Source organism: Aquila chrysaetos, chromosome 22 (assembly GCF_900496995.4).
Source record: "Aquila chrysaetos chrysaetos chromosome 22, bAquChr1.4, whole genome shotgun sequence".
In the NCBI taxonomy this organism is placed as follows: Eukaryota; Metazoa; Chordata; class Aves; order Accipitriformes; family Accipitridae; genus Aquila; species Aquila chrysaetos.
The window spans coordinates 1760102-1774852 of NC_044025.1; the positions used below are offsets into that span (position 1 = coordinate 1760102).

The following is a 14751-nucleotide window of genomic DNA, read 5'->3' on the forward strand; positions in this document are numbered from 1 at the left end:
CACGGTTATCGCTCCCTCGCACACATCCCTCCTCCCTCCCTCCCTCCCTTCTTCTGCTTATCCTTTCGCCCCTCTCACGCACTCCCCTTCTTCCATGTCATCTCCATCGCTCATCCCCTCCATCCCCAGATTTCTTTCCTTTCCATCCCTCCCTCCTTCCACCACCTTGCCCGGGCACCTCATGGTCCGGCCTCGAGGCTGCCACCCCGCCCGGCCACGCGTGTCCCCCGTGTCCCCCTCGCTCACGTGCCCCCTCGGCCCCTCGGCGTCCCTGCCGTGCCCCGTTTTACCCCGCTGCCGCAGCCTTTAAAGTTTCAATCAGCGCTCGGCTGGGAGAGGCGGGGAAGGCTGCGCCTCCCGCTCCCAGCCCCGCGACGCTGCGCTGCCACTCTGAGCGCTCCCGCCTTATAAATTTTACATTATTACCCTCTTTAAAGTATATAAAATAACTATTCATAAATTATTGAGGGGAAATTTAAAATACTACAAATGTTTATAAATGTTTATCAAGAGGTCTTCAGAAGTGAGCGAGCGGAGCCTGAGTGACTTCCCACGGCTGGCAGGAGCACGGCAGCCGCCCTGCCCCTGCCCGCGGGGGGATTTTCGTGGGACCGCCAGCAGGAGATCGGCGCGGGATCCCACAGCAGCTTTAATTCACGTCCCCGTGGATGGTGAGGAACAAATTACCATCCGTGTGCTGTCTCCTTCTGCCAGTGGCACTCCGCGTCCAGGCAGCCCTGGCCCTTCCCACTGCCTGCTGCTGTGCGACCCAGCTCTGGGGCTGCCCCTGGGCAAGGGCAGGTGGTCTGTCCTGCTGGGGACGTGTCCTTCCCTGCTGGGGACACGTCCTGCCCTGCTGGGGACATGTCCCGTCCCGCTGCAGATGTGTCCTGTCCCCCAGCCCAATGCCCGCTGTGTGCCCAAGTCACAGGCTGGCTCGGGGTCCCCAGCGAGGGACCGAGCAGTGCGTGCACACAAACACCCCAATGCACACACACAGATGTGGGTACATGTGTGGACACACGTGCACATGCAGTGCCAGCTGGCTCAGCCTTGGCACAACTGCCGGCACTGCCTAGCCAGCGCTGGTGCCTCCATGGCTGCTGGAACCCCACAGTGCTGCGGGAGCGGTGGTGCGGTGGTACCGAGCCATGCCAGGATGCCAGCGGCTGGCAGGTGGAAGCGTGTGGGATGCAGTGAACAGGACATGGCTGGAGCTGCCCAAGCTGTGTGGCAAACAGCTGGGCCATGGCACAGACACCAGCTTCATCACCTGCCAGTACAGGGCATGGGGAGGAGAATCAGAAAGGAGAAAAGAAAAAAAAAAAAAAAAAACGGAACCTCGAGGGTTGAGATAAGGACAATTTACTGGGGCAACACAAAAAGAGAAGTTACAACAACAACAACGGTACTAATAAAAGAATATACAAAATGAGTGATGCACAGTGCAACTGCTCACAACCCGGAGCCTGTCGCTCCGCCAATTCCCCCACCGAAAGCTGAGAGGCCCCCCAGCCCACTCCCCATTTATATACTGAGCATGATGTCACATGGTATGGAATACCCCCTTGGCTAGTCCAGGTCAGCTGTGCCTGCTGTGCCCCCTCCCAGGTTCCTGTGAAAATTAACTCTATCCCAGCTGAACCCAGGACACACTGACACGCACACATGTGGTAACTCCCTGGCAAGCACAGCACCTCTGAGACTGGGCAGCCGGCATGGCACAGCCCTGCAGGTATGGCACAGCCCTGCAGGTATGGCACTGCCAAGCCTGAGCAGTTGAACGTGAGCAGCCTGCATGGCATGGCACGGCACGGCATGGCATGGGGTAGCACAGCCCTGCAGGCATGGTACTGCCAAGCCTGGCCAGCCTGCTTGGCGCAGCATAGCACCTCACGGCACGGCACAGTGCTGCAGGGATGGCACTGCTGAGCCTGAGCAGGCTGTACTGTGTGGCACGGCATGACACTGCGGGGATGACATCTCTGAGCCTGGGCAGCCTGCTCGGCATGGCACAGCACATCCCTGCAGGGACGGCACTGTTGAGCCCAGGCAGCCGGCATGGCACAGCCCTGGCGTGCTGGCTGGCACGGCGCAGCCCCAGCACAGTGATCCTGCATACCCTCTGCTCCTCTTCTCGAGGAGCTCCAGGAGCCAGGGTTTGCCCCCAGGCAGGGTGTCACTGCCAGCTGGCTGCAGTGCAGGAGGGTACCTGGAGGTGGGCTCTGCCAAACCACCTGCCCAGGGAAAGACCAGTGGCCGGGACAGCCGTGTTCCCGTGCAAGACACAATCATATGCAACATGCTCGCTGCAGGACACGGATACAACCAAGGCTACTGGAAAGGCACAAGACTCTGGAGATGTCCTCTGGTCTGGCCACCGCAGAAAGCCCAGCACAGCTCAGAGACCGTGCCCACCATGATAGGAGCTGTGCCCACCGCAGGGTGGCAAAGGAGCTCTGCTGTAGCCCTGGTGAGTGGGTCTGCCAAGTGTGCACAACTCATGTGTGGATGCTCAGTGATCCTATAGCTTCCAACAAGAGCTGCCTGCAGGGATTGTGTTTAAAGCGCCGGCTGATTGGGGTAATCATGGGAGCACAGAGTGCATTAGCTGTGAAGGTTTATAAAGGGAAATTAAAATAAAATTGGATGTGACAGAAAAGTACATGGAAAATTAGTATAAGAATATGAATATTTATGGCTGCAGGAGCACGCATTGGGAAAGCGCTCCTCTGTGCTCCCTGCCACCCTCCCTGCCGTGGGCCTGGGGCACGTCCCAGAGGCAGGACCCAGCCGTGGGGCCAGGCTGCCGGGCTGGACAAGCCATGGTGGGCACGCTCCACTCCCGTCACCACCGACATGCTTTCGGGGGGACTTGGGGTGTGATGGAGGCCATGGCTTCCCATTTGCATGCCCCTGTGCCCCTCGCATCCCAGGGGGTGTCTGCAGGGCTGCTGTGTCCCGGTGTTGGTGGTGGCACTGGTGCAGGGGCACACGGGTGCTTCCACTGCCGTGGTGGCACAATGGCACGGGGACAGGGACAGGCGCAGCTCAGGAGCATTGCTGGTGGCAGAGAGGAGGGGGCTGGCACCATGCGGTGCTGGCACATGCCGAGGTTGCTCATGCAAGAATTAGGGCAGTGGGACAGAGCTCAGCCTGCCAGGATGGCAGGGCACAGCTCTCCTCCTGCCCGCTGGGGCTCTGCCCACCCGGCCAAGCTCTGGCAGGGCTTGCACCAGCAGCCAGCAGTGCTCGGCACCGGCAGCTCCCCAGCAGCGTGCCTAAGATGCCACCACCCTGCTGGGGACGACACGCTTACCCCCACCCCACTCCGAGCAGGGTCTGCCTGCGGCACCCCTGTCTGCCTGCCCTGCCGTGGGCTTGGTGCCGGACCTGGGGGCAGCCGTTCCCCTGTCCTCTCCTGCTGTCACACTTAGAAGCCATTAAAATAATTGAATGCTTTAAATATTCAGCGCTCAGCTTAAATATTCATCAGCAAAGTTATTCTGATTGCTAAACTGCATCAGCACAGGCTGGGAAATGGTTCCTCTCAACAGAGCTCCCCCCGACCCGTGTGCACAGCCGTGCACACCCCAACCCTCACATGGGCATGCACGGGCACACGTGCACACACATGCATGTATGCACATGTATGCACAGATGCGTATGCATATGCATGTGTGCACACACGCATGCACCTCTGCACAGACATGCACATGCATGCATACACACAGAAGTATGCACACAAACACACTCCCAGAGTGGGTGGGTGTGGGCACTGGGAGCACTGGAGGGCACTGGGAGCGTGTTTAGGTGGCTGCTTTGTCCCCTCCGCCTGAGCTGTGCTCCCCTGGCAAGGCTGGGCAGGGGGCATCCAGCCTAGCACCACCTGCAGTGTCCCCATCACTGCCCACCCTGGCACCAGCAGCCTAAATCCCACTCCGGGACCACTCCAGGATTGTCCCCCGCACCCCCATAGCTGTGTCACCCAGGCTCCTGGCACGGTTTGTGCCCCTCCGTCCTGCGAAGGCTCTGGGTGTTGGTGTTGCAGCTGAGCATCCTTGAGCCGGTGCTTGCATTATCTACTTGCTTTTACAAGGCATAAGGACAGCTTGAGGATTGATTAATAAAAAAATAGTAGTGAGACACTGTCCGAAGCTGAGCTTATTGCCTAGGAAAAGATTGCTTTGAACATCCTTTGCCCACCCCAGCTGCTCCCCACTGGTACCCCAGCCCTTGAGGTGCTGCCAAGCCATGGCATGCTGGGGACAGGCAATGGAGAGGTGCCTTTGAACACGAAAGGAGGGTTTGCTCTCATCTCTGCCGGGCTCATCCACGCAGCTGGGCCCGTCATAGCTACATCTTTATTCTTCCTAAGTGCCCGTTGCATAATCCTATCCCTCAGGCTGGTTCCTGGCAGGGATGCTCTCCGCCAGCTCTGCAGATGCAGCACCGCGTGTCGCTTGCCAGGGTGATGGCAAGATGTGCCCAGTCTCAGCCATACCACCATGCCCTTGGCTCTGACAAGCAGGCAATACTCTGCTCTACCTGCTGCTGTGTATTTTCTTGGCCCCCAAATGCTGTCCAGGATGGCCTGAACCGGGGTGTGAAGGAGAAGAGCACCAGTGCAGCATTCCCTGTAAAGCCAGGGGTCAAAGTGGGACCTACCAGGAAGCTCAAGAGGGGTAAGAGCTCTGCACTGCGCCAGGGCTCTCAAGCTCCTCTCGTCTTCTGCTGAGCTTGACAGCACTCTGGTATAATCTTCCATTAGAAGAAAAAAGATCATTGCTTGACACCTTTGTTCCTGGAACGGAGCAACTCGGCTAAGAGAAGAGCAAGAGGAGGAGAATCAAGAGCTGATATAACCCATGGCTGGGAACAAAGGATGCCCTGAAAAGAGGAAAACAACTTGCCAGTGGCAGTGAAACCTCTGCCACCCTCTGGAGGCAGGTGAAACCAGAGCCAGCACCCGCTTTGAAAAGGATTTTCCTTCTTCACTGAGATGCACCAAGGTGTGGCAACATCGTGTGAGCCTGCAGGGACCCTGCATGACCCTGGCCAGGCAGGCACACCGGTGCTTTCTCCACCTTCCCATCTGGAGTCTTGCAAGAGGCAAGAACTGAAGTTCAACACCTGCAGGAACTGGGGAACAAGTCCATTGAGTGAAGCCTCAGAGCCACCAGGCCCTTCAGCAAAGGTCTGCAGCTGCCCCGCACCTTCCTGGGTGAAGCCTGCCAGCGGTCCTGCATGCACAGGCATTGCCGTGAGTATTGTCGGTCGATAAAGAGCTTTTGCCTTTCACACAGGACGCATTTTCTCTCCAGCAGCTGGCTGGCAGGGAGGGTATTACACGTGGGCGCTGGTGCACAAGTGCATTCCCACGTGCACATGGGTGCTGGCATGTGCAGATGCACGGAGAGGTGGAAAAAGCTCGGCAAAGCTCTGCAAACAGCACCGATAAAATTGTTCCTCAAATACCTAAAGCAGACTTAGGTTTAAGCAATCTCGCTCCAAAGACGGCTCCTGCATACATTTCGCAGGCTAGAGCTGCATCTTTAATCCCGAGAAATCATGTACTTTGCATCCGCATTTGCCATTCAGATTTGCACCGCAGCAGGCTGTGCCGTCCTGCGTAGCGCCAGGGAGAGGGGTCTCAGTGCTCCCCACCGTGCCGGGGCTGCCGGCATGCTGCCAGCCCTGGGAGGCAGGACCCTGCCCTGGCCATAGCTCAGCCGGACCCAAAAGCAGAGTGGAGCTGGGCTGCCTCCCTCCTTGCGTGGCTGCTGAGCACTGGGAAGGAGTTGCTGGTTTATCTGATATGATTTAATCAGCCCTATAATTAGATTAATTTGTTGATTTGATAGCAACCCATTTCTCGCCATTAGATTTGTTTATGTGTGTTTTATGCTTCAGTTTGGCAATAAAATAGGAACTGAGGAGGTGGGAAAGTCCCTCCGTGTGCCCGTGCTCTGCCCCTATAGAGTGCCTGGGCTGGAGATGCGCGTCCTGGGGCCCTGCTGGCTCCTCGCGTGGGGCAAGAACAAGCAGGATGGGCAGCTGCAGGGCTGCCACCTCGGGAGCTGCTGGGGATCAATCTGCTGTGGGAAGGCTGCGTCCCTATGGGGGCAGCCGGGGGGGGCTGGAGGTACCCAGGATGGTCCCCATGGCAGGAGGAGGTACCCCTCGGGGGACCGGTTGCAGGAGCCAAGGAGCTGTAGCCCCCATGCTTGCTCCCCACTGCCTGGGGGTCTCTCACAAAGGCCAGTTCTGCTTGCTGAAGTGGGTTGCATTTTTTTTTGATGAATGGGCACACAGCTGACCCGAACCTGCTGCATCGTTTCCCCTCGTGTTGGCAGAGGAACTGTGGCCAGTCTCACCCCGGCCACCTCCCTGCATCCTAAAGCAGCATCCCCTAAAAGGAAAAAAAAAAAACCAAAACTTGCTTGTTCGATGAGGAAGTAGATGGGCTGCAGAACACGTTGCAAAACAGAGGATGCTCGCGCTGACTTGGCGAGGCAGGGGGGAAGAGAAGGCTTCAGAAAGGCTGTGCTCACCCCTCTGGGCTCTGCTGCCGGCTCACTCGCCCAGGCAGCACGGCACGGCAGCCGGCAGCTGCTGCTGACAGATGCGGACGGACGTGGCCCTCGCGACGCCTTCAGCTGTGGCGTACGCACAGCCCCGAGCTGCCGCACGCCCTGCCTGCCCCTTGCCAGGCCTTTCCCGCGAAGGAGCGAGCGGCTCGCATGGGATGGGAGCGTGCACGGGGGCAGGATGAGTCGCGACCCTCCTCGTCCTCCTCCTTGCTGCTCTCCCCGTGGCTGCGGCAGGACGGGAGGTTTGTCGTGTTGCATCACCCGAGGTGGCTGCCGGCATCTCTGCGCTGCCCGCTCCCAGGTGCGGAACAGCCACGGCAACCCCTGCCACCGGCTCAGGACCACCTCCGCAGCAGGTCGTTCCTTCATCTCGCCGGCAGCTAACGTGGCATCACCATTTGCCGGGCTGGCAGCCGCATCGGCAGCCCTTCCTGGCCGCCTCGCAAAGGGAACGGGCTGAATAATTAAAATTAAAAATAATGATTTCGGGGAGGGGTGTGGAAGGCTGGGGGAAGGCAGGCAGGAGAAAGGAAGGCAGGAGAGACGTGGAGCGAGCATGAAGGTTTGCTGGAGAAGCCAGTGCGAGGAGCTCTTTGATGGGCAGCTCCTTTGATCAGAGATCTGAATATAGCCCTCACGTTTCCCCCGTGTGAGCCCGCTGCCTAATTACCAAACGGCAGGGCCGCTTTGAGTCCTCAGCACGTTGCTGTAATAGATTTCACCGCGTCCAGCCTGGAGAAGGACATTGATTCTCCCCGCAGCCGCAGACTCATGCTAAACATTGCGTCCTATCGATTTTTTCTCCCCCCCTTCTTTTTCCTTTTTCTTTTTTTTTTAAGAATTTTCTTTATTTTCATTAAATCATTAATCAGGGAGAAATCTACATTTTTATCATTTCTATGGCTGGAGAGGAAGAGAGGAAAGTTATATTGCCATAGAAACCGTTCCCTACCATTCTCAGCCTCGGAGCAGTCCCTCTTGTGCTGTCTCTTGTCAAAAGGCGTAATTGTTGCTCCTGATCTTCACTGCTCAATTAGCAGTGATGTCTCCCTTCAAGTTAATTGCTGGAGATGGGAGGAAGTAGGACAAATGTAACCTTTTAGATGAAAAGATCTCTCTCCCCCTCCTTCCCCGCCTTTCCTCACTTGCATGCGCTCGAGGGCCCCTCTGCAGTGAGCTACAGTGCAGGGGAGCCCCACCGGCCCGGGCAGGAGTCACCACATGCTCCGTCGCTCCTGCACAGTGCCGTGCTGGGGACCCCTCCCCATCTTCCTCGTCCCTTTATCCATGGCAGGACCCCTCTGAATCCCCCCTCGGTTCCCTCTGCCTCTCCCAGCAGTGTCACCACCAGCTCAGCCTCTCCCCAGTCACCTCCATGCCGCTGGTGTCGCCCACCCCAGCATCTCCTGGGCTGGGGCAACCCTCGTGGATGCTCTGGGATTGCTGGCATGGTCCCATGCTACAGCAGAACTAGGACGGCCCTCCTGCACCAGCAACAGCGCTTGGTGTGTTCACAGTGATGGGGTGGCTGTGGTCCAGGAGCAGGGGGACCCCTGCACATGCCCAGGACTAAAAACTGGTGGTAAAACAGGGCTGAGCATGGAGGGTATAGATGGGAAAACAAGCGTGAGACTTTCTTCCTGCAGAAATAAAACCGAGAACACCAGTGCAGCTCACAACCTTGTTTGATAGGAGCAGGGACCCTGGCAGGAGGAGAACTCAGAAATGCTGCCTGGGCAGAGGTTTTTTTCAGCCTTGAGGGAAGACAGACAAGCCAGACAGTATATTAAGGAGTGGAGAAGTGTGGCAACTGCCTGTACTTCCATAGTCCAAAGAAGAACACTTAAACAACGACTAGAGTGTTTGTAAGACACAAATCACCCTAACTAGGCATGATGTGGAGGGCACAGACGCACGCGGCACTGCCAAAAGCGCGCAGCAGCCCAGGCAGGCAGCAGCAGCGGCAGGGACAGGCAGGGATGCAGCCCCAAGGGTCACCCCGAAGTGGGGACAAGACAGCCTGGCCAAAGCTGTGGACCGCCTCCCCATATACCACCTAATGAAACAAGTGAGCTCCTGAAGCTCAGGACGGTGGTGAAGGCAATGTGGACATCTCATTAACAGCAGCAGATGGAGGGTGTGAGGGCATCCAAAGAGTTGTCCAGCAGCCAGGAGTTGGACACAAGAAAAGAGGGTGTCACCACCCATGGGGGACACTGGGGCACCCTGGAAGACCACCGAGAAGCTCCAGGGCAGGTCCAGCTAGCAGAGGCTGACAGCAAGGAGACCTGATATTGCCTTATGACAGTCCTTTGCCCCAGACCTGCTGTTCCCAGCTCCATGCTAGGACCTGGGTGTTCCCCTACAGACCTTCTCCCTGAAGGGACCCCAGCCAACTGTTTTGGGTAATAGTCCCTTGTGATGTCCCCAGACATCCTGAAGCACCATCGCTCTGGGGTTTTCTTGGTGGTGGAGGGATTGATACAGCTATGAGGGCTGGCCCTTTCTGCAGCAGTGACAGGGGAGAGGTGTCACCGATGTCCTCGGGCATCTCTTTGCCTTTCTGTGACATCTACCCTGCAAGAATCCCGCTGCTCCAAATCGTCCCGGCGCAGGAAGAGACCTCACACCCCCCACTGCCTCCACCTGAGCTGCATCACAGGAGGTCTCAGTGAACCAAGGACCACGGCTGCACAGCCAGGACAGAGGGGACTGGGTGGAAGGGGCCTCTCGTCTGACCTCTTTTTTAGAGCAGCTCTGTCCCCAGTCCTAGATCCGGGCAGAACCACAGCTAGAAACTCCCCAAGAATGCTCTAAGGAAGAGCCCACGTGAATCCCAGAAAGTCTTGAGCTCAGCTGAGAAACACCCAGCTCCTTCAGCAAGCTCAGGGCAGCAGGAGACCAAGCAAAACCCCGCTCAGCATAACCAGCCTTCATTAAAAGCAAAGTCTTGCTGTCGTTCAGCAAATCACTTGCAAGAGGACCCTGCCGAGAGGCAGATGAGCACACTGTTCATCCCTGCTCCTGCTCTTGGCGTTACATCAAGCTCCAGCCTGCTTACTATTTGGGTAGACCTGTTGGACAGCTGAACAGTTGGGAGTGAGATGTGATGGTGGTGAGGCCAGCAGAAACTGTGAAGCAAGGGGACCCCTCCTCACCTTGAGATGATGGCAAGGGATATGGGCATTGCTGCTCACACCCTGAGCAGGGGCAAGAGATGCTCACCAGCCCGCAAAGCAATGGTCCCAACCGCTGGCGGGCTTGGTCCCTCCAGCTGATCTTCTCCGCCATTCTGCCGAGTCAGACAGTAATTACTCACTTTCATCTCACGGAGTGGGGATCGGGGGAGCCAATCTCATAAAGCCAGAACTAGGTTACTCTCCAGGCTCCCGTCACTCGCAAGATGTATTGCTGAACAGATCCACCCTCAGCCTCTGCTCCATGGCAATCTCTACCTTACCAGCCCAAGGCCACTGCAGCTCTGCCTGGATGCTGCTGGCCTGAGCTCCTCCTGTACCAGCGTTGCTTTCCCTGGCTCCTTCTGGGCTTGGTTTGCAGGTCTGAGAGAAGGACCCACCCCACCATCGTGCGTCAGCCCTGGGGCCACCTCGCAAACGCTGCCCTGGCCATGCATGCCCCTTCTCTAATGCCTGGGATTCTCCTTCTATAATGTTTGGGAAAGTGTTTGAGCCAGAAAAAAAAAGCCACGTGAGGCTGAAAAGAGGCATTTTTGGGGCTGAGCACATGGAGGAATCACTCGAGGATGCTTCCCTGCGTGGATGAGCACTTTCCTGGCCCCTTGGCTCCGGAAGGCACGGAGGAGCAATTGGCAAGCTGGGGCTCAGCTCCCGCTTCCCTTCCGCTGGATGCAAACAAGCCCTTAACATTTAAGCAAGTGCCTCTGCTTGTGGAGACACGCAGGGTGCCGAGTGCTCACTTCAGCGCACCTCGTGACTCAAGCCCTCTGCAAGAAGGTCGGGGAGGAGGATGGCGGTGAGGAGAGCACCCAAAGGCACCGGGCAGCTCCCGTCCTGGCGGTGGAGGCAGCAGGAGGCGAGGGCGCCCGTCACCCTGCCGCCGGGGCCCCGCCGCCGTCCCCTGGCTCCGCCACTCCTGCCACAGCTGCAATTAAAGCTCACCCTGAATGTTGCATTAATGTCAGGTTTGCATCTGATTTCCCCTGTGCCAGGTAAGGAGGGGCCGGCAGGCTTGGAGAAGGATCACACGTGGCAGCTTTTAATAGAAACCCGCCCGCCTGTCACTGGCTTCTCATCATTCCTCTTGAAACGTTTGCTAATTACCAACAAGCTGGTGTTTGTGTTTCGGGTGTGACGTTCCCCTCTGCAGCCCGTCTCCCCCTCCTTGTCCGCACCCAAGCCGACAGCAGCGCTCGGGGGGCTTTGGGGAAGGTGGGACTTGCAGGGTGTGCTCCAGCAGAGCTGTAAGGACCCAGTTCCTTCTAGAGATGGACCCAGGGGTGGGTGGAAAATGGCTCACTCCAGTTGCTCTCTCCACCCAGGCACATCCCTTCCCATTTTCAGGGAAGGTCGGTTCCTCTGGAAGTGTCTGGAGAGTTAAACCTGATGAGTTAGGGCTTTGGGATCACACCAGCCACCCCCTTCCACGCTGGTGATGCTTTGCTGGACCAGGACACCACTGCCACCAGCTCTGCCCAGGCAAGACATGCATCCCTGCACCAGGGTCAGCCTGCCCCACGCACTGCCCCTTCAGAGCCTTACCATGGGTTGTGCCCAAGCTCCCAGGGATGCCGGGACTTGAGTGGTGGCACATGTCAACAGCTATTGTCTCCCAGCTGCTTCCCGGGGACGTGCCACCTTTTTTTCCCATGCTTGGGCGGGCGAGCACAGTGGGGCAGGGATGGGAAGGGGACCTGCTGCCAGCGATGCTCTGCAGGGACCAAGAGAGCCAGTCCTCAGGGGCTTTGACCCCATGGGACATCTCCTTCACCTCTCACCCTGTGTTTGGCATCCCTCCTGGGGCAGCATGAGCCAAGGGGCTGAGGGGAGGCATCAGAAGGGGAAGACAGGGTTGGGAAACGGGCTAGAGACTTGTTTCACAGGGCATCCCAGGGAGGTGCAATGATGAACAGCCTCCTGCCCCTCTGTTACCCTGAGCACTGGGTCTCGCACGCTGCCCCATGCCAGCCGCCCCCTCTTTGTGCTCAGTTTGCTGTGGCAATGAGTGCTCAAGCATCACCCCACTGCATGCAGAGCCTGGAAAGGGGCTGGAGTGGGAGGATGTTTGCTGAGCCCACTTCCAACCATTCCTAGTGCAGGGATGCCACTTGGGATCCCCCAAGGTGGGAGACCCCTGCAAGGGCTCCTCCTGGTCTATGCCAGCCCTGGCAGCTCCCTGGTCCCCTGCATGTCCCAGCTGCATGCAGAGCCCCGTGTTTCTCCAGTGGGTTACTACACACAGGGTTTGCGGTGGCTCAGAAAGGCTCCTTTTACCCTGGTGCAATCTGTTTCCCTCCTCTTGCCGGCACCAGGGATGGCAATGGGGTGGGAGAAGCGGGGAGCTATACAGGAGACCCCCAACTTTACCCACCCACCTCCCGAATGTTGAGGCTGCCGCGGTTTCAGCAGTTGGAAGGGGGCCAAGGAAGGTGCCTCGCTGGCTGGGGAGCCCACCCAGCGCGGGGAGAGGCACCCCAAGGCACCCAGCTCCCTGGGGCTGGCCGTCTCCTGCTGCCACCTGGTGAGTGACAGCTCCCAGCCCCCCAGCCCACCTCCCCCCTTGTCAATCCACTGGGGAATTATTTATCCTGACAATAGCAATTGTCTGCACGGGCCCTTCCCCCTCCCCAGCACCTACCCCAACAAAGGAAATCATCCTGATATGAAAGGGAAAATTAAATTACCCCAATAAAGACTTAGTGCTGCTTTAATGACATCACCAGACTCAGGCGCTAATTAGCTGAGTACAAAGGAAGCTAAATGTGAAAACGTGAATTTTTGTTCCCTTTTCTCCTGTCGTACAGTCTCGGGAGTGGGAGTCTTGGCAGGCATGGCAGGAGGAGATGCTCCCACCCGGCCGGGCGGCTGTGGGAGCGTGCCAGGCTCTGGCAGCCGGCTGCTGCCACTGCCGAGTGGCACCGGGGGCAAGAGCTCCCTAAGGTTTGGGGAAATGCATATAGCAGCTGGAGCCCATTTGGATCCAGCCAGGGATCCCCGGGGTGCCACCACTTGAGTCCTGCTCCATGCCATCCCCGGCCACTGCAGTCTGCTCCTCTGCCTTGGGCATGCAGCCGCACACTGCGCTCCTCTCACCAAGTTCATGCATCCATGCACCTTGCATGGCATACCACACTGCACAGCTCACACCTCCCATGGAGAGCGTGCACTATGTGCACGCGCCTCGCTGCACTGCATGCACGCACCTCGCTGCACTGCACAGCTCACACCTCCCACTGCAAGCGTGCACTGTGTGCACGTGCCTCGCTGCACTGCATGCACGCACCTCGCTGCACTGCACAGCTCACACCTCCCATGGCGACCGTGCACTGCATGCACGCACCTCACTACACTGCACAGCTCACACCTCCCACTGCAAGCGTGCACTGTGTGCACGTGCCTCGCTGCACTGCATGCACGCGCCTCGCTGCACTGCACAGCTCACACCTTCCACGGTGAGCGTGCATTTTGTGCACGCGCCTCGCTGCACTGCACAGCTCACACCTCCCACGGCAAGCATGCACTGCATGCATGCATCTCACTGCACTGCGCAGGTCACACCTCCCACAGTGAGTGTGCACTACGCACACATGCCTCGCATTGCATGCTGCAGTGCACAGACTCGCAGCTCACTGCATGCATACCGCACTGCAGGTGTGCACACACATCACGTCGCACACACAAATTGCACCCACATCTCACTGCACATGCAGCATGGCCGTATGCCACTCACCCTGTACCTGAATGCATGCACATCTCGTGCTTGGTGCACCCACATCTCCCACGCATTCTGTGTGTCTACACAGCTTCACTGTACACCTGCACTGCATGAACAGACAGCTCACACTGCACACACCACATGTACACACCTCACGCCACGTACAATGCACAGCCCCTTGCCCCAGGTCCACGTCCCCTCGCTCTGGGCAAGCATCTGCCAGAGGACCGTGTCCCTTAGCCCTGCCTGCATGACCCTGACACCCAGAACAGTGCCAGCACCTCCCTCTGAGCCACGCTGAAGCCAGCCGCCCTCCTTCCTCCCTCCCCACACCCCATCAAGGCATCATTTCTGTTTGCAGCTTGCAGGCTCGGCTACCTTCCATGCAGGCAGCGTGCGCTGCCATGTCCCCCCCATTGCTGCAGACCCCTGCCCTGGGCACCCTGGCCCGCAGCGCTTGCAGCCACCTCGGCACCTGACAACCTCCCGGGCATTGACTTACCAGTGCAGCTATGCTGGTTTTCTTCTAGTCCCATCTGAACGGCGACAGCGCTGAGCAGTGCGACAGCCCCGGGGAGAGCTGCCAGCATCACAGAGCTGCTCAACCTGGGGGTGCCGGCGCTGCGTGGGACCCCGCAAAGGGCCAGGGGATGGCTGGCCAAGGGGAGCTACGGCAAACACCCAGCAAACAGCGAGCCCCGGCCCTCGGGCTGCTCGATGGGAGCAGAGCACACTTAAACTCCCTCCTGGGCAGGGGGAGTGGGGAGGGGGGGATATCTTTGCATCCCTTTATTTGCCTCCATATTTGGGGCTGTTTTTTCCCATTGGAGGTGCTGCTAGATCTAACCCCCCCCCCCCCCCCCCGGATAATTTCTCCCTCCGGTGAGCAGCCGGTGGGGCTGTGGCGATGCGGAGGGGACTCCAGCAGAGGCACCAGAGCTGCCCGCAAGCGCCGGGAGGCCGAGCAGCAGCGCTCCCGCTCCCACCGGTTGTGGGGAAGGGGGGGGGCTGCTAATACGTAAAGCCTCATTTTAATTAAAGCTTAAATTATCCAAAAAGCCAGGATATTACTGCCTACACCCTGAACCTCACCCCAGCCCCTTGGTCAGCACTCGCAGCCCCTCCCCAGCGCATGGGGCCACCTCAGCAAAATTTGGGGGGGGCATGTATTGACCTCTCGCCTGCTCAGGCCGGGCTGGCAGCAAGTAACTCTGCCCCAGTGTCATCGATTGCTCCCAGCTGTCCC

General features: G+C 58.3%; 1 protein-coding gene across 1 annotated transcript; it reads right to left on the minus strand.

Moving 5' to 3' along the window:
* Positions 1-911: 911 nt before the first annotated feature.
* On the minus strand, positions 912-14387 carry LOC115334365. Its single transcript, XM_029998478.1, has 2 exons — positions 14008-14387; positions 912-7049 (listed from the first exon to the last, which is right to left on the minus strand). Exon 2 carries the CDS (start codon positions 6960-6962, stop codon positions 5976-5978), a length of 987 nt encoding a protein of 328 aa, XP_029854338.1. The 5' UTR covers positions 6963-7049; positions 14008-14387; the 3' UTR covers positions 912-5975.
* Positions 14388-14751: the final 364 nt, after the last annotated feature.